Raw genomic sequence first — 19,245 nt, forward strand, 5'->3', positions numbered from 1 at the left:
TCTGCACATTATTCCATATATATCCATATATATATCGTATTTAAGTCAACAAACACAAATATCTGCTAAGACTGTGAACTTAACATACAGAATCTAATACATGTATGGGCTCTGTTAAATGTTGCAAGAGATAAATCTGGGGTTTGATACCTGTCTCGTGGTCTTTGCTGCAAGCTAAAATACGTTAATACTTTAGAGTACCATTAGTTTTGCTAAATTCACCAGAGTTCCAGTGAATATTCTTCAGGTGTTTCTGTTGATGAACTTCCTTTCTTTTCATATTGTTTTGTCTGTGTTTCATCTTTGTGTTGCTTTTCATTGTGTTTACCCTTTATGTTTTGGCAGCCAGGATCACACAATATATCCTCTTTTTTGTGAAGATGCAATCAGATTACTTCGCTCCCGTAAGATGTGCCGTACCTATTCTGAGGGTGCTTACTATGATCTTGAGAGGTATAATTGATGTGGAGCATATTCTTAGTTCTACCCTGTATATTTTGGCAGTGCCGTGGTTTCCAAATTAAGAATATGATCTATGTTTTAACTAATAAACACACACTGCGAAGGTGTCTTATGCTTCTCTGTGAATATATATGTACCTACGACTAACTGCTCGAGACTATGGCAAAATCCTAAGAGAAGCTGAAGAGTTTTATAAAAGTCAATTTCATTAATTAGGTGATATGGTTGTTCTGTATAAGGGTCTTTGTATAACCCTTATTTTTGCCAGCATTCTCCAAAGTGCTTATAGTACTTATTATTCTTTTTGAAATAATGAGGAAATGCTTATCTACCTCAAAGTGCACAGAAATTGAGTCTTTCAGAAATCTCATACTTTGTTTAAATGAAAAATAGAGTGAAATGTACAAGCTTATGTTGCAGATATTTGTATAGTGCATATTCTGTAACTAATGAGTACTTGTATACATTCACGATGACTGTATGTGATTACAGACCATCAGTGTTCCTGATTTTATCTGAAAAGTAGCATAGTGAAAAGTTAAACCCATAATGATTTCTGTGAAATAATTATGGTTGAAATACAGTGGCTTATAAGATATGAAATATGTCATGCTGTTCTTGCACTACAAATGTAAAAAGTCCTACTGTGATTATGGTATTTTCAGCACATACTGCATAACAGAAAAATGTGTGTGAATAGAAATAAGGATTTAAATCTGATAAACTGTAAGCTACTTAAAAGGAGGTGGTGGCTTCAGATCTCAAGTAGCAGGCATAAAGCAGTGGCCATACTAGCCTTTATAACAGACTTTTTTTGACATTTTCCGTAGCAAGCACTAAAGAACTCTTGATATATTAAACTCATCACTTCCATCTGGATAGAAGTTTCACTGAGAATATTATTAATTTTTGCTCTGGATTCAAAGCATTTATAACCTTTTTTTTTTTTTTAGTTGGTGTAAAATTAATTTTGGATACAGAAACAGAATCCAAAACTCTTAAAGTACCTTACTAAACAAATGCTGCTTTTCAAAAATTGTCCAAAGCTATAATATAATAGACATTATAAGCTTTAGAACTCAGTTATACTTTGAAATGATATTGTTTTACATGAAATGTGAAGAAAATGTGTACTTAATAGTTTGGTTTACGTATAAAAACCGTGTGAAATAGAGGATTTTTATTTTGTTGTTTTGAAAATATGTGATGAAATGTACTCATACTTATGCTTTTTCAACAGTTAATTTTAAATACTGTTACTTGCCCTAGTTTTTTACTGGCATTTGCATTAGTTTATCTGCACTTGTTTCAGACTGATAGCTGTATCAGATATTTCTGATAACTGGAAGCTACTATCAAATTAGTTTGGGGATCTTGACTTGCAAATCTTCATCTTTGTTTCTACAGAAATTAGTTTGTATTAAAAAAAAAAAAAAAGAGTAAAATCAACTAAATAAAGACCAAGATGAGTAGTAAAGTGATCGTAAAGATGAAAAAGCCAGGATTTCAGCAGTAAGATGGAATAAATGTTTTCCAGAGCTTTGTTTAAGTGGGGGCTCATTAGCGCTAATACCTCTTGGGTCACAAAGGAAAATCTGAGATGAAATTAAATGTCCCCAGCACCCCATTAGAGCATTGTCTTGAGATTCCTTGGGCCTAGGAACTGATCCTGGATTGTCTGGTCCTCTTCAATCGAGGCTTCCTGTGTTATTTTAGTCATCTTTTCAGACATGAGCTACGCTGAGTACCCCACCGTTACTGTCATTTTTCCTAGTTTTTTATCCAGTTTATCTTTTCAAGTTCTGAGAATATTTCTCTCGGTATTAAAGGATCATTTAAAGCATAACATTTATCCAATTTCTCATTATCCATTGAAGAAACCCAAGTAATTTCCTTTTCTTTACGTTTTGGAAATATATGAAAAATTGCTTCTTAGTCAACATTTCCTCATCTCTCTTCACAGTTTTTTTTTTCCCATTTTTTCCAGCTTATCTTAAAATACATTATCCTTCTAAGTCAGAGCGCTAGTCCCATCTTCTTAGCTCCTTCTACTTAATCAATGTCATAGTGATATCAAGCAGCCACATCTGTTCCTGTTTTCTTTCACTTTTTAAAATGTGAAATAACTATTTTCAGTTTCAGCTCTTATCAAAATCTCAAACATTGTTCTCTTGCCAAGCATTCATTGAAGAGTCTTTCATCTGGGACAGAGTTAAATCACTATGAGTCCACCAGTGTGGATGTCCTGCAGCCAATAGGTCACGCAGATGCATCAATCAAAATTACTTGCCTGCTTTGCTCCTTCATTGCTTATCTGGTAGTCATTCACAGCCACCCATGTACTCTTCTGATTTCTTCAAGCAGCTTTTTTATTTTTCCTTAAAGAGTTGACTGCTTCGTTCACTTTCATCTTTGCTCTTACTTGAAATTTGTTTTAGTTACTGTCTATCAAATTCAGTAGTCTTTAGTTAATTGGTTCTAGGATGAATTTCCTTTATCAAGAACCTTGATTTCTGCATTCATTCTTTGACAACGTTATTCTGACATTTTTTATGATAGTTCCCCCATTTTGAAGTAGTCTGGCTATTTCCCTCCCAAAGGAAATGGAGGTGGCATTGACAAAATGCTTGTTCCAGCAATTGCCTAAGACAAGAAGCACAGACACAGCTTTAGTGACTTCAGTGCTCTTTGGACGTTTGACTTTCTCAAGAACTTCCTGCAGCTCTGTACCCCACACCAATTTTCCTTGGCTCCTTAATGTGATAGTGTGGTAGCACTAGCTAGTATCAGTTCATACCTCTGGAACTACTCAGATTGAACGCGTATGAGCCATAGTGCCTGTGCATGTAGAGCTTTATTTACATTTTTATGTGTATCCCTCAGTTCACAGTTTGCTAGAGTTATACGTGCTGGTTTATAATTTGACACTGACCCATTTAACATTGGCTGATATACATGTGATCTCAAGAACAGAATGTTCTCAGGATTCTTATCTGAGTTGTTTTTTAAATGAAACCATGCTATTTTCCTACCAGTATTAGTAGTTCTTCCCAAAGAAAAAATTGCTGAAAGTATCACAGTATGAAATTTGTTCTCAACTTTTCTCTCTCATAGCTCAGATTAGTCACTGAGAACACCACACTCTGTGCTATTTTTTTTTCACTTAACCTTCAAGGTTTGAGTTTGGAAGGCAGTTAAAGGTGGCTTCTGCACATTTTGTATGAAATGTGCTGTTTATTTCAGGCAGAATTTCTGTTGTATCACTTAAGGAAACAAACTTCTTTTATTTTGTTTTCTGGCTTTCATTTTAACAGTCAGAAATTTTGTATCATCCGTATCCTACTCTTGGTGAAATTTCCTTCTTGCTTAAATCCTATTTTCATACTGATATAAATTTTCACTCCTGTGAAATGATCTTGTATTGACCGATGTCGTTTGTCCTTAATATGCTGTTATTGGTATCTCAATATAATTTGAAAGTAGAAGTTTAAAATTACCTATATATGGAGAGATACGTTCAGAAGATACTGCTGAACATGTAGTAGATAAACGTGTTCTATGTTCATTGCTATACTCAAAGTAAAGTATAGGAAAATATCCTAAAATAAGCACCCTTTAAAATGTCTGAAATATCTGTGCTGTTTATTTCATATTCAGGAGGACTAGGCATGAGAGAAGAGTGCCTAATACATATTACGATGATACAACCTATACTCCTGAAAGGTAATAAAAAAGGATAAAGATTAATAATACATTTTTCCTGAAGAATCTAAAATTCTTAATCACCTAGACTGATGATATTTAAGTTTACAGTGCACTATATGCAGCATTGTTAAAATACAGGCCAGCTAATCTCCAGAGCCTTAAGTGATGCTTTTTCTTTTAGCTCACCATTGCCTTCACTCTGGATTTTTTTTTTTTTTTTTTTTTTTTTGCAAAGAATAAATCTAACTTGAGGAAAAAAAAAAAGTTCGTTTTAAGATGTAGGAGGAGAACTGAATAGTACAGAGGAGTTTGGTACAACTGAAAGCTTTTCCCCACTTAGCAGCAGCGTATTCCTAATGGCTAACACTTTTGGTCACGGTGAGTTGTTAGAGGAAAATTTAGAACCCCCAGTTCATCTCTTTTAATACCTTGAGTGATTTAAAGTGTCCAAGTTTTGACATGTTAACATTCATATTGACTTAAAAAGGATGCGAAGTCCTCAGGATGATTTTGAGTGTTTGCTGTGCTGGAACCAGAAGTACTGTTTTTGTTCCACACAGCGTATCACAGTGAAAATAATATAACAAAAATCAAAAGTGTATTCTGAAAACTTTTGGAGTGCAACTGGAAATATCAATTGAAAACAGCATTTCATGTTTAAAAGGTTCAGAAAGAAAGAAATGCAAAGAGAGAAGCAAGTTGATTTTCCTATCCCTTTATAGAATAGCAGCTTTAATATTTCTGTGTATGCTTTTAAGTCAGTATGTGATCTCTGTATACAGTATAGGAGCAGGTAAAGCAAGGCACAAAAATTTGTTTTTATTTCATTATTATGAATAAAATAAATTGCAGTTTTGAAGCCTTGCTTCAAATATATATTGTGCCTATAATAAAGCAGTTTTACAGAAAGTTCTTCCTAAAATCCTGGCTAACTGGAGACACAGGCTGCAGTTTTAAGGATACATGTGATCAGGGAAAGTGTAAAGACACACCTGCCTTTGTGCAGCTGTGAGATACACCTGCCTTTGTGCAGCTGTGTTCTAATTTAGATTAAACTAGATCTAAACCTAATCTAAATTACACTGAACTAAACAACTTTCATCTTGCCATTGATCTAGCTACAAATGTTTCAAAAATATATATAATAAACAAGGGCAGCTAAATGACATTCGTACATTCTGCATTCTTGCCTTCCCTCAGCATAATGACCCTGAAGTGTGAGATCATGTAGTTAATGAGCATATCTCAAAACTTCAGATTCTAAAACCTGAGAAGTTAAGAAAAAATGAGGTTATGCAAGAAATGTTCCATGCATCTGCTATGGTCCCTGGGAACAAATCCATTGAAAACCCTATGATAAGTGTTTTCAAGCCATTAAAGACTTTGTCCTGCGGAATTTCACTGTGATTTTTAATATAGTCAAAAAAAGACTTATATTCATCTTGGGAACACCATAGTCACTTGATCTTTTCTGAAAATCCCAGTCTTGCTTCTCACCCACTGTTATATTGAAAATCATTGAGCAGCAGGATAACTACAGTTTGAATGCTATAGCCTGAAAATCTGGAACTCCAGATGCAGAGTTGAAGCTTTTTAATCAAATATTCGGTGATTTGCACATATTCTAACATAGTGGGGTTAAGGTGCCTAAATATGTTATCTCTTGGTGTTTGAAGTCAAAGAATCATTTTTGTCCCATTGTTTCTTTTTTTCTGTTTTTCTACTTTAAGAGAAAATGTTTCTACGTATTTTTTCATGTTATTTGCAACTTATTTATAAAGTGCTTCTGCAAATGACTAGGTTGCCCATGTTCAATACCTGGAAGAATAATATAAAATCTAATTGGTTTTCATTGATCTGAGTCAAGTGAGTTTTCTTCTGATTTTTAAACAACCATAAAAACCAAACACTTTATCAAAAAGAAAAATGAATGCATCTGAAAAAGTTGGGTATCTGAAGGGAAAGACGTTTAAATTCTTGCTACATGTAATATTATTTTTGTGAATGTTAAATCTCCACAGTTATTTCTTAATTATTTCAAAGACATTGTAGCCATTGAAAAATTGAAGACTTTTGTGTTAAAAAGACTTAGACTTCATGGAGCAGAAATTCATGTCTAACCTGCCAATAAAACTAAAGGTGGAATATATTAAGAATTCTATCATGAAAAAATAAATTATTGTTTTTTTTTTTTTTTTTAATTAAAAAGTTCATACCTAAGAGATAATATGAAATACTATGGAAATGTTTGGAAAGCTTCACATTTTATTGAGAAGTGGACATGTCATATAAATTAGAGTGCTATTAATAATACATGTGTTTCTTTATAACACTTCTTTATTTTAACTGCATTGTAAAGGTGGTACAATGGTGCAAGTTCATGGGCAGATCATATAGTCAATGGTTCAGCTGAAAATTATGGGTAAGTAAAGAGTGTAGTGTTACAGATGTAGCTGAAATGTACATGTTCTGATCTTTATTATAAGACTTCTTTTATTATTGTTCCAAATTTATTCCCAATAAGTACATTTTTCATTATCTCTTTCTTTCTTGACTCAGAACCAAGGCACATTTATGTGCTAGTCTTTTTTTTTCAAGATTAAGCTGTTTTATTCAGTAACAAATAGAAAGAGAACATTAATTATGTTTGAACTATTTTTAAAATATGTTCTCACTGTTAAGGTCTGCTTTAATGAAAATGGGCTTTTTGAGTGATAATACCTGCCTACGTTTGTACTGCTGGGGCATGTGCCTTTGAGGCCTAATACTGTTGAGTTTTAGAAGCAGTCCCAGATCTGACTGTCTAACCTGTCTCCCCATGTGATTGATGCATAACCCAAGTAAAGCTCTATGTACATTAAACCCTTCAGTTCTTCCCAGCTGTACCTGGCTCCTGATGAAAGGAACGCACATCTTGCTCACAGAAACTTACGCTCTGATTTTACCTCCTCTCCCTCATTTTCTTTTTACTCTTAAAACATTTTCTTCATCTTTATTTTTACTTATTTCTTTTTTTTTTTTGATTGTGCAGAGCTTGCTTCTTTCTGCCTTTCTGTATCTCATAAGATACACTATGCCAGGGACGTATTTTAGCTGACTAAAACGAACATATGATTTGGATCCAGGTTGTTGATAAATCTGAAAGTTCTTAAGTGAAACTCCCACTGATTTGCTGGGAAGTTTTCCTTAAGGAAATCTAATTGGAGCTACAAAACGCAAAATCATCTGTTGTGTAATTACACAAAATAATAATTTATATTGGTATCTCAAAAGCTGTAGTTTTGTGCATACAAATAATAAGATGTAAATTGTGCATGAATATTTAACTAATTCTATGCCTTGGGTTATTTTTTGCAGTAAATTTAATATTAACCCTACTTTTAATTTTGCATTACTATTTATTCTTTTCTGGCCATACAAGTCAATGTATATATTTGCAGATAGGTGCCTGAAGCAGATAATTGGAAAGCTGTAAGGCTATACTCAGTTGCATAAAATAAGCCATATAAGATGATACTGTATACTGAAAACAGAACATATACCAGAGGGATTACTTACACTTTACTGGTACTCCTAAGATTATTTAAATAAAAGTGCGATTCATATTTGTCTAATAGATGTTGCTAATACAATAGTTCTATTTAAGGAATTCAGAGAGTAACGGATAATGTGACTATTTTGACTTTCAGCTTACAAGTTGGGGTAAAAAACAACACTGTTAGTGCAAATTTCTCTTCTCTCTAGGTGGATTTACAGTAATCTTTTGGCTATACATTAGTGATAAAATGCCTTTTGCCTTCAGGGGGGTCAGAGTTAGGGTCTATCGACAGAAGTTAAGCAGACAGATAAACATGTATCTGTACTATTAAGCCTTATTTGAGATACTTATTAAATTTTTGCCACGTTTTTGGTCTTTTATAATGTTACTGGGAAAAAAAAAACAAAAGCCAACTCTGTGGTGGCCTGAGTGTGCCAGGTACAAATCAAGTTAAATTTAAGAGATGCGAAGTAAAACCAACCATCAAGGACAAGTGCTTTACAGATTCTACATTTAGTCCTGCAAACTACAAGGGCGTATTTAGGCACATGCTTGATTTTGAGCATACATTTAATTCACTTTATTAGTCTGTAGTTTAAGCGCTCTTAAGCGCTGAACTTCCTTTGAACATTCCAGCTTTTCTGGAAAACTTTTCTATACAGTGTCTTACATACCACTTCTTCTGCCATGAGATAGGTGTTCATTGGAGCCTCTGAGTATTTCTATCTGTGTTCATATGTTATTATCACATATTCAAGTTGAGTGGGTGAAATATTTTATTCCAAAATGGGGAAAAATGTGTCAGAAAGTTACAAAGGTTACTTAAACTTTGGAATATTTCTAATATAGTTATTCAAATTTAGATTAATATATTGGAGAAAGTTTCATCAGTATATTCTATTATAGAATTGATCTAGATGGGCGCTGGGAAGGATAGGAATTTCAGCTCTCTCAGAGAAATTTGAGTTCCCAGCTTTTGATTGTTAACCATATTATCATAAACATATTTAAATGAATCTTGTTATGGAGATAAGATAGATACTTACAGGAGTTACCTGTTTCTGCTGTGTGATTCTTCAATTTGTGTCAACTGAGCGTCTATGTTAAAGATACTAACTGCTTGAAATAGCTGTTAAAAGTACTGTAAAAGGCACCTGGCAATATAGAATAAAAACTATTTTCCAAGTGCTAGAAACAATCATGTAAACCAAATATTTAATGTGTTACAGATCTACTTAAATCTCTTTGAATTTTCAATTAGTATTGAAAGAACTGCTCCATACGTTCCATAATTCAGACATAATAGAAAAATCTGAAAAGATATTAGTATGAGAAATTTAACAGAATGAACTGAATAAATCAGTAAGACATAAGACAGCATATATACCACTTGCATTCTTTTATCCACCTCTCTGTAAGGAAATACCAACCTGGAAGGTTCTGTTTTTGAGAAATTGTGTGTTAGTATTTTTAAAAATCTATTGATGAGGAAACATATTATGAAGAGTAAATCTATATAGATACAGCTCTATGTACTTTAAGCATTTTAGTGTTTGTGTCATGTTATCATGTGTTAGTATGATTAAATATGTCTGTAACAGAATCACTAAATGACTGCGGTGCCATATACTGATACCTAAGCAAAATGCAAGCAGCTGTTTTTGTATCTGTAGCTGTATGCACGTAGCAGTGAAGAGCACAGTGTGCCTAGGATTGCAGTTCTCTGCTTACCTGCATAGCTGCATTAACTAGTAGAAAAGTAGCTCAGATAACGGCGTGCTGTATGTAGTCATTCCTGTGACTGTCATGTAGATATACCTGTAGTTATTGTATACACCACAGTGTCATGTGTGTGAGTATTTGTATGTGCATATTTGTGTGTATGTATTTACATATATATAAACATAGTTGAATACTACTGCAGCAAATATACAATGCTTTAATTCTTGCTTTTATTTTGCAAGTGTATTTAAAAGCATGACGTTTCTTGCTTTTAAAAAGCATAGCACACAATTTTATATTAAGTTCCTATAAAGGTATGAATGAGTGATTTGGTGAGGCTGATCTCTCACCAATTCATCTAAATATTTTGGCAACGATTTCCCATTTTCCCATTTTCAATTACAGTACTTACAACTCAAATTTAAGTTTGCTTGATACTGGAAATCTCAGTTGTTTGTAGACATGTTTATTTATGTTATGCTAACAGAGGATCTTGTGTCTGTGACTAAACAGCAAAGTTTCTATAGCTAGTAGAAGAATAACATGTCCAAGGATTGAAATCCAGCAACCATCCACAGACACTGACAGGTATTACCATTGAATATTAGCTGAAGTTTGAAGTTAGGATCATTAGAAAATTTATTGTTGTATTTTTTTTGTTCTGTGTTCAGTGTTTCTAGATAAAAAGAAAAGATGTTCTAGGAGCTTAATTGTAGTGTATAGTACTTCTACAGCAATTCTATTTTTATTTCTTCAGTTTTTTGTTACAAGGAAAACCTAGTACTTTTTACAGTTTGATTGGCATGATCTCATAGTCTACTTTTTTAGTGTTGAACACAGTAAAGACTAAACGTGGGATTTCAAACAAACTCCTTTCACTTATTTTGAGGAAAAATTGCTCATTTGTGTTGTAAGATCTTACAATAGCTTACTGTGGAAAAAATGTTTATCTTTTATACAACTTCCTCTATACGTGAATTTAGATCAGTGAATGCACAGACTTGTTGTAAATTCTCCTTTTTATTTGTTAAGAAAAGTAACAAACCTGAAAAATTAAAAATCAGAAATGGTTACTTTCTGCAGTGGGATAAAATTATCCATAGAAATTCCTGGAATATGAGTGTAGAACAATGCAGATAAATCAGTAGTTAACAAAAAATGTTGTAGCATGTTTGATTAGATATTTTAGTTACTAGAATATACAGTGCTACCTAGATATGATGGGATTCTAATTCTAATTTGGATGAGTTTGGAATGTAAAATTAAATTTTTATTGCTTGCAGAACTTTCCTGCAAGTGTGCTCAAACAGTTTCAGTGTGATAGATGTGCTTGCTTAAGTTGTAGACATTGCTCTACTCTTTCCTTGGTGTGAGAATTATGCTCACAAGTCTCGCAGATTTTGACAGAGGAATGGCCCACCTACCAAGCTTGTTTTTCTTAGATAGAACAAAGAAGGATGTTATCTTAGGCAATACTATGAGGAGGAAAGTCATTATTTGACATTTTGTTAACGTTATTTTTTATAATGACAAGTCTGTTGGCAGAGATAAACAGCTTTTGTGTACTTTAAAATATTATATGGCTGTTGAATACCTTGACTATTATTTTTTCCTCTTTAAAAATCAGTGGTTCTTATTTTATGACTTCCCGTCAGACTAGAGGTATCATCTGGATATCTTGGGAGCATAAGCACTCAAGAATGTAGTCTGAAAAGTCATTAATGTCTGTTTCTAATTCAAACTCCCCCTCTGTGCCTATGGCCAAATTGTGATGTTAATGTATAGTTGTATATTGTGTTAGATGGGGAGCTTTGCTGCTCAAGCAGATTATTGGAGTGGGATTATTTCTGTAAAGGGGACATTTCTTCTCTGAAGACCTGGATATTGCAGTACATTTCTACTGTGGAAAGGACAAAAAAAATACCAAAACATTAGAACAAAGAATATGCCCATTTCATTCTAGACACTAATGTGTCTTTTTAATTGTTTTCTGTATGTGTATGATTAAAAGCCGCACAGGGATGGTTTCACACAGAAGGCTGTCATTGTACTTATGTACCATTTCATTTGCTACACTGTGGGTATTCAGACCTTTGCAGCATCTAAACCTGTAACTTGAGGGTAATAACTGAACCTCAAGATTCAACTTAGACTTCAGATCCTCTGATCTACAAAAGCAACAGTGGTGCCAAAGGTTGATCTAAAAGCAAAAAGTTCACTGCCAAAATCTGCGTTCTCCTTCACTTACTGGAATTCCCAATTGTTTTTTCATCTGAAGTAAATGCCAGGTGCAGATTGCAGTAAATGGAATATTTAGATTAACTATTGAATATGAAAAATGAGGCCTTCAGATATAGTGGCTCCACGGTACTCTTTCAGGGAGTACAGAAAGAACAGAAACATGCCCTCTAAGCCATTAGTATTGGCCTTAATGGTAAAAAAAGTTTTCCTACCTTCTAAATGAGGCAGTGAATTAGATCTCTAACATCCTAAAAGCCACTTCTTATTTAACAGCTAAAGAGAATGAGGCTTTAGGAGAAAGAAATAAAAGAGGCTTAACTTCTTATGAAGTGTTTAAGTGAATCATGTTTACTGCTCACCTGTTCCTCTGTATGTCCTGCCCTTGGGAAGGATAAATTGGAGATGGAATGATACCCACTTTTGGTAGGAGACCAGGAGAAGAAAGGAAATCTCTGTGGGCTCACTAATCTTACGCATGTGGTTATAAACGATAGGGATGGGTTGTCTGGATCTTTGCTGCTTTCTCTACTGCAGTTATGCTGAATTAAGGAATCATTTCACATTCCCGTAGTCAAAGCTATTTTTTAACCACCGTGCACCTTTTATAGCACTGAAAACTCTTAAAAAGTTACCCAGACCAAGCAACATTCAAATCAAAGCTAAGGTTGTGTTTCTTTGTCTGCCCACAATGTAAAAGAAGCGAGACAGTGGATGTTTTTGCTGATGAAGCTTCCCATTCAGAAACAGAACTGATAGAAGAAGAAGTGAGGTAATTTTATTGTGGTTTTGTGCCAGGCTCATTGTATTTTTCTTCTGATATTTTAGTGCCTTAGCTTATGTTTCTTGCTGTGGTGTGTTTGCTTGTTATGAGCTTGTAGACATAAGTTCTTGGTGAATGGTATTATTCTGAACTTGTCTGTGGCCATTCCTTGTTATCCTCAAAGAAACCAGTTATTACCTCATGGAAGAAATGAAGAGACATTCATTTTAACGAGCATCCACCCATTCAGCAAAGTTAGCCACCATAGAGAAAGCTAAATTCTGTCTCAGTATGGTGGTTTAGGAAAAAAGTGCAGTTAATGACCCTAAGACTCCTCATAATGAGGCTTTTGTATCTCTCTTTTTGTTTTTTTGATACTAAACAAAGTTTGGCTTTTTGTTGCACATCCAGTCACTCTGACTTCATTGTAAATTGCACTACACAGTTCAAGAGAAAGACCAGAAGGATATATATATTCATGATGTTTATTCTGTTGCCATTAGGTACTCTCATAGAAGGAATATGAAATTAATAAGCGGTTTAAGAAGGGTGTATTTTTTACTTTTAAAATTACTGTGATATTATCTGTTTTAGCACATTGCTAGCCATTATTACTCCTTGCAAACAGAACAGTTACATTGTCAAGAAAGGTGAGATTTGTTTAATTTCTGAAAGAAATCACATGATTAATTGGCTGTGATAGTAGGAGATGAAACTGGTTCATCCCGAAATTTATTTTCTGATCAGTGTGCTTTCTCTCTGTTGTGACTCCAATGCTGACTGTTTTAATTGCTGTTTTAATTGCTGTTCTTTAGGTTGAAGGTTAGATTTTATATTTTTTCTATTGTAAACCAGTATTTGTCTACTACAAAGAACCTCTGCCAATACTAATGGCATTGTAGATCTTCTTCTGACTGTAGTCTGTGTACTGCATATGGATCTGTTGCTATAGCCTAGGCAGTATTTTGGCAGGCATCTTGAGTTTAGTAGCATTTAACAGTGCTACATATTAATTATAACATCTGGAACGTGATTGAATTTGCTGTGGACTTTCCCACAGACAGTTGTTAAAGAGCACCACCTCTGAAGATAATGCAGTCTGAAAAAAATCTAGTCGTGTGAGTTAAAATGTTCAAACAAAATGCACAGTTAAGCTTCAATGAGACTTAATTGTGTCATTATTATTTTCCTCCAACGATAATGTATTAATTACAAAATAACAATATTTTTTACTCAGAAATTGCCAGGAAACAGACTATTGCATAGATAGTCATTACTAAGACATTGGAAACATTTCAGCCCATTTATCAAGAGTTTGGAGCAAACCAAAACATACATGTTTAAAAAACTGTATGTAATCAAGAAGCAAACTCAGAAATTTACCAAAGAAAATGTACATAACAAAATGACTTTCTCCAAACCAGTATCATGCAGCATATTTTACAATAATACAACAACAATAATAGAAAAGTCAACCGAGCTGCTTTTTGACTAACATTACAGGAATTGTGAAGCAGCAGATAGACAGCCATATCAAAGATCCAGATCAACAGAGCAACGTCCTATGCTAGAGCGGACCAACTCCCGCTCCCGATCCACAGAGCGTCCTGACTCAAACCTCATCAGGTCGATGCCTTCATTAATGACTGGAAGATCTGCCCCTCCTTCACCCGCCTTACCGAGGTGAAACAGACAAATCAATCAGACTAATCCCCTTCTGCCCCACCAGCTCACCATTTTATTTTCCCAGTAGCTAATTGGTATCGCCTCTCATCCTTAGCTGATCACTAGTAGCAATAGATACTAACCTTGTCAGTGTCAACACACTATTTATATTCTACTCTGGATATAATGGTGTGGCTGCCATTTTAAATTGTCTACTAACAGTATTTAACTACATTTGTTTGTGATTTCTCATTGACCAGGAATCCTAGATAGTTTCCCACATGAAGCACCTCATAACTATCATATTCTTATCTTACAGAATGAGAAATTGTTTGTGTTCATCAGACATCAGTTATGGAAGAACCATCATAACATCAAATGAAACTTTCTTTTTAAAAAAAAATGTTTCTTCATTTGGACTGTACTAACTTTGTGTTCTAACTGCCATTTTAACCACCATTTTCTCTGACTACATTTTACTGTGCCATAGTCTGTATCGTTCCTGTTAAATACTTTATCTTTACTGATTGACACTTTGCAGATGTCTATACATTACTCTGAGCTTAAACATAATGAAATAAAAAGATGAGTACATTTTGGTCTAGTAGATATTCAGCACGCTTCTCCTTATTTTGGAACTGCAGAATACATTCTTTTGCTTTCTGAAAGTGAGTGATAGTACCATCAAATCCCCAGTGACGGTCAAATCCCAGCAGCTTTCCTCAGTTTATTACTTTGTTTATTTAAATCCCTATAATATCTTTACCACTCAGTGGGAACTTAAACAAATAAAAATTGAATAAAGATAGTTGAATTTGGCCTGTGAATAATTGTATGTGCATGCACGTGTTACTTCCATATGCACATGAATGTACATACAGTACATTTTCTGGCTTGGCTGTGCAAACAATCATCTTATGGGTGCTTAGCCTTAGTTTAGTTTATGTGCTTTGGTTTTGTTTTGTTTTGTTTTGTTTTTTTTCTCTTTTTCTAGAAAGATATTTCTTTTGTTGTTGTTTTAAGAATTAATAGTTTCACTATGGGAATGCAAAGGACCCAAGTGAGCCAAAACTTAATTAGTACTTTTATCAGTTCTTATAGGTACTTAAGGATGAATGTGCCATTTAATTGCTGTGGTTTGTTTTGATATGTGTCTCATAGGTCACATCCTCGAACTGGGTCTGTTCAGACAAGTCCATCAAGTACTCCAGTAGTAGGAAGAAGGGGCAGGCAGTTACCACAGCTCCCGCCAAAAGGGACGTTGGAGAGAAGTAAGTGTGTGGTTTTCTCTTTAATGACATTGCAAAATGCTCATGGAGGTCATGTTTCTTATTTTTGGGGGGGAATTAAAACTCTTGAACTTTTGTGTACAGAACTAGGATTTGATAATACTGTATTTTGTATTGTATTTTATTATATTTTAATACCTACTGTACTCTTGACTGAATTGGATCGTCACCATTGCAGTAGTGATCAACAATATGAACCAAGATGAACTATTAGCATACCTGTTCCTTTTGAACTCAAGAGGTGTTTTGTCATTGACTTCAACAGGTGCAGGAAATGTTGTTTAGTGATAAAACTTCTTTTTGGGAGTTAGTAGCGTAGCCGATCACTTGTGGGCTCACATGGTATATCTTACAGAGTACTAATATAAAACCTCTTCACCTTGAAACAGGAAGAGCAAGGAAAGAGGTAATAATCTTTAAAATAGGAAAGGCCAGCAAGATATTTCATAATTCATGCTTTACTGATATTGTTGTTGTGCTGATCTTTAATGTCTCATAAAAGCACTGGTCAATGGAGGCATCTTCCAAAATGTTTAGAAAAAGGAGTGTAGGCACATTTTTGATAGCAAATACATTTTCACCTTTTCACTTTCGATAACTAAATGTGTTGTGCAAAATCAGTTTAAATGGTCATATGCGCTCCTTTTTATTTTTTTTTAATCCTTCTGAACATGTATATTGTATCTTTTATAAAACTTATGTTGTTTTTAACCCCTGTGCTTTGGTTCCCTTTTTTGTTTCTTTTTTGTTTTGTTACTTTCCCTAGACAATGGAGACAAGGAGATAGAACCTTATGAAGGTCTGTACATAAAGGAGGGTTTGTTTTTCATCTGAAAGCCTTTTTGAGAGGCTCTGTCGGGGAAAAATAAACCCAACTGCAATTGATGTTACTTTATTGCATAGACATAGTCAGAAACATTGCGATAATTGTTCAGTCTTTTTTATATTCAGACCTATGACTCATAGATTTTACAGGATTCTACATGAAAAAAGAATAAGTGAAATTATCCGAACAGAATAATCATTAAAAAGTACCCAGATGCGTACCCATTTTTGAAACAAATGATTTACACTAAACAAATAAGGGTATTTCAAGTTATGTTGAAGGCAGTTAATCTAAATATTTGCATCTTTTCAGGATTAGTACTTCATGCAGATACTGACATTTAAGCACATGAGGCTATTTGACATGTGTAATGTCAACCATACACTGACTCAAAACCACATTTTTATTGCAAATGTAATTTATGCAATTGCTGCATTAGTATTTTTTTAAGAATATAGGAGTAAAAAAAAAATTGAATCAAGATAGCCTTTCAAAAAAAGTGATAATACTTCCTCTTGAAATTATATCCCCTTATATTTTTTACAATTGAAACCTTTTAATTTGCTTAACCAGACATAAGATATCAATTGCAGTCCTTTGTTATACCACTGAGGGTCTTATATGTAGTATAACTGTATTTGTCTCATCAGACTTTTTAATTTAGTATTTGCAGTGTTTATGGTGCTTATTTCCATTTTGGAAGCAAAACTTCATGACAGGAAACAATGTTTTCTCAGATCATCACACTAGTATATTCATTTCTCCGTCGTCTTATGTGTTGTGAAATGCTAATACGAAATACAGTTAGATGTGCCAGGAAATAATCTCATCTAATCACCTGATATTTACTGTCATTGCTATACACGATTTCATGTTTTACCATTTACCCTGCTCTCTGCTTAGCATATTTACTTAGACTGTGAGCTCTCTGGGGCAGCTGTTGTGAAGTACTGTAAATTTTTACTGTGTTTGATTAGAGAGAGTAGCAATCTTATTTACAACATAGGCTTTATAGTGAGAAATACAATAAATACAATGAAATAATTATTTTTTATAGGATTACTAGAATTATTTTCTTTGGTAAGTACTGATGGGACTTGAGAAATTCTGTTTGTGTTTACTCAAAGGCTGAGTAATATTTTCCTATACCTCTGTCTAAAATGGTCTTTTCGGAAAATATGGGCAATGGAAAAGTTTGAAATCCACAGTTAGTAGAGTTTTAAAATGCAATCAGTGTCACAAGAGACTCAAGGTACAGTACCTAGACACATTGCATATTTTATTTTACATATATTAAGGTGGTGTTAAAAACAGAGTCCATACTTATCCAGCTTTCACACAGTATTCTATGTGATTTCCTATAATGAGTTAAGAGATCTTATTCAAATTACAATGTAATTTTATTCTGAGGCCTTTTCTATCCATCTTTAGGATTTTACATTTTCTTTAAGGGAACTAATCTTCTTCTATAAAAAGAATAGCCCTCTACATGAACAGAAGATTACCTAACTTTTAGCAGTGACAGAACATAATTATGATTAATAATAGTTTATGACTGTTGGAGAATTGCATTTTACAAAAGGTTATTTTAAGCAATTGAAGTGCAAGAAAAAAAAAAACACTGGAATTTGGTAGACTTAAAAACACTAACTTGTAAAGGGGTTTATGTTATTATTTAACAAATAAATCAGTGAGTAAATCTGAAAATCTTACAGACATTCAAGTAGACCTGTATGTGTTATTATGTAATCAGCTGATAATCAAAAGAGTTGTCTTAATAAGGAAAGTTGTACTAGAGAATATCATTGTCTTAGAGAAGTAGTCCTTTCTTACAGAAGGATATTTCTTGCACTTCTTACAGAAGCATATAATTAACACAAATGAGGGAGAGGATTTTTGTACTGCATGGAAGCATGCTGGGAAGGTTAATCTTTCTGTATTTCAAAATGAAGGATGTTATTGTTGACAAAATTAAGTTAAAATTATACTGATGAAAGGAGTTAATTAAATATATGTTTTAGACAAACAATTGTTAGAAGCCATTTGGTTTTTGTAAAAGAACAAGAAATGCCTCTGTAGCTCCTACATTATCCTCCTTTAATTTGTATAAATTTGAATAATATGTTATATTGCTTTAATTGCATAACATTTCTTAAAATTTAGTGGAAGTGCTGGGACTCAGGTAGAAGTGAGGAACATATCTGTAGTTCAGGAGATTTCTTGTTCCAGTGCAGTATTCCATATGAGAGCCTTACTTACAGCTATGTGACTTGAACAGGAAAGGAAGGAAGCTGCAGGAAAAAAACTCTGGGTACTTGCTTTACAGATTAGGTTCAGAATTTAATGAAATTGGTTTTGAGATTTAGTTCAGTGAACTGCACGTGGTTGCAGATCTTTGCCCCAGGACATCTAAATTTTCCCAAAATACCTTATTTCAAAACTCCAGAAGAGCTAGAAAACTTTATTTTAAGAAATCTATCCAGTTAGATATGAATGTCCATTCCTAACAGTAGAATGTTAACATCCATGCCTTCTTCTCAGTTCCCTTCATTAGCAGAACATGCAGATATGATTAGCTATATTCCATTTACAGTCTTTTGTCATCATGAAATAATGGCTAATTCCTTAATGCAGCTGCCACACATTCTAGTGTCAGATCAACCTGTTCTGGATGTCTCTGAAACACAAATCAGAGAGCTGGAGCACCTCTCCCATGAAGAAAGGATGAGGGAGCTGGGTTTGTTCCATTAGGAAAAGAGGAGGCTCTGAGGAGACCTGATGGCCTTTCACTTACAAAAGGGAGCTATAAAAGAGATGGAGAGAGGCTTTTCATGTGTGATACTGATGGACAAGGATAGATTTAGGTTAAAGGAAGAAATTCTTTATTCAGAGGGCAGTGAGGCACTGGCACAGGCTGCCCAGAGAAGCTGTGGATGCCCTATCCCTGGAGGTGTTCAAGGCCAGCTTGGAATGGGCCCCGGACAGCCTGAGCTGGTTGGTGGCAGAAGATTGTTTTGTTAGCTCTACTTATGATATT

General features: G+C 34.1%; 1 protein-coding gene across 49 annotated transcripts in view; it reads left to right on the plus strand.

The window, feature by feature from the left end:
- Positions 1-19,245, plus strand: part of RIMS2 (regulating synaptic membrane exocytosis 2) — a 445,399-nt gene that overhangs the window by 299,643 nt on the left and 126,511 nt on the right. For 18 of the 49 annotated variants that reach the window (XM_040696415.2, XM_040696393.2, XM_040696396.2 and 15 more), the window contains 7 exons: positions 346-453; positions 4,120-4,185; positions 6,527-6,589; positions 12,366-12,437; positions 13,932-14,111; positions 15,255-15,364; positions 16,149-16,181. In XM_040696415.2, coding sequence (XP_040552349.1) covers positions 346-453; positions 4,120-4,185; positions 6,527-6,589; positions 12,366-12,437; positions 13,932-14,111; positions 15,255-15,364; positions 16,149-16,181 — 632 coding nt within the window. The remainder of the gene's footprint in view (positions 1-345; positions 454-4,119; positions 4,186-6,526; positions 6,590-12,365; positions 12,438-13,931; positions 14,112-15,254; positions 15,365-16,148; positions 16,182-19,245) is intronic. The other 31 variants (XM_046937976.1, XM_025148071.3, XM_025148068.3 and 28 more) reach the window with 6 other exon arrangements.

Source organism: Gallus gallus, chromosome 2 (assembly GCF_016699485.2).
Source record: "Gallus gallus isolate bGalGal1 chromosome 2, bGalGal1.mat.broiler.GRCg7b, whole genome shotgun sequence".
Classification (NCBI taxonomy): domain Eukaryota; kingdom Metazoa; phylum Chordata; class Aves; order Galliformes; family Phasianidae; genus Gallus; species Gallus gallus.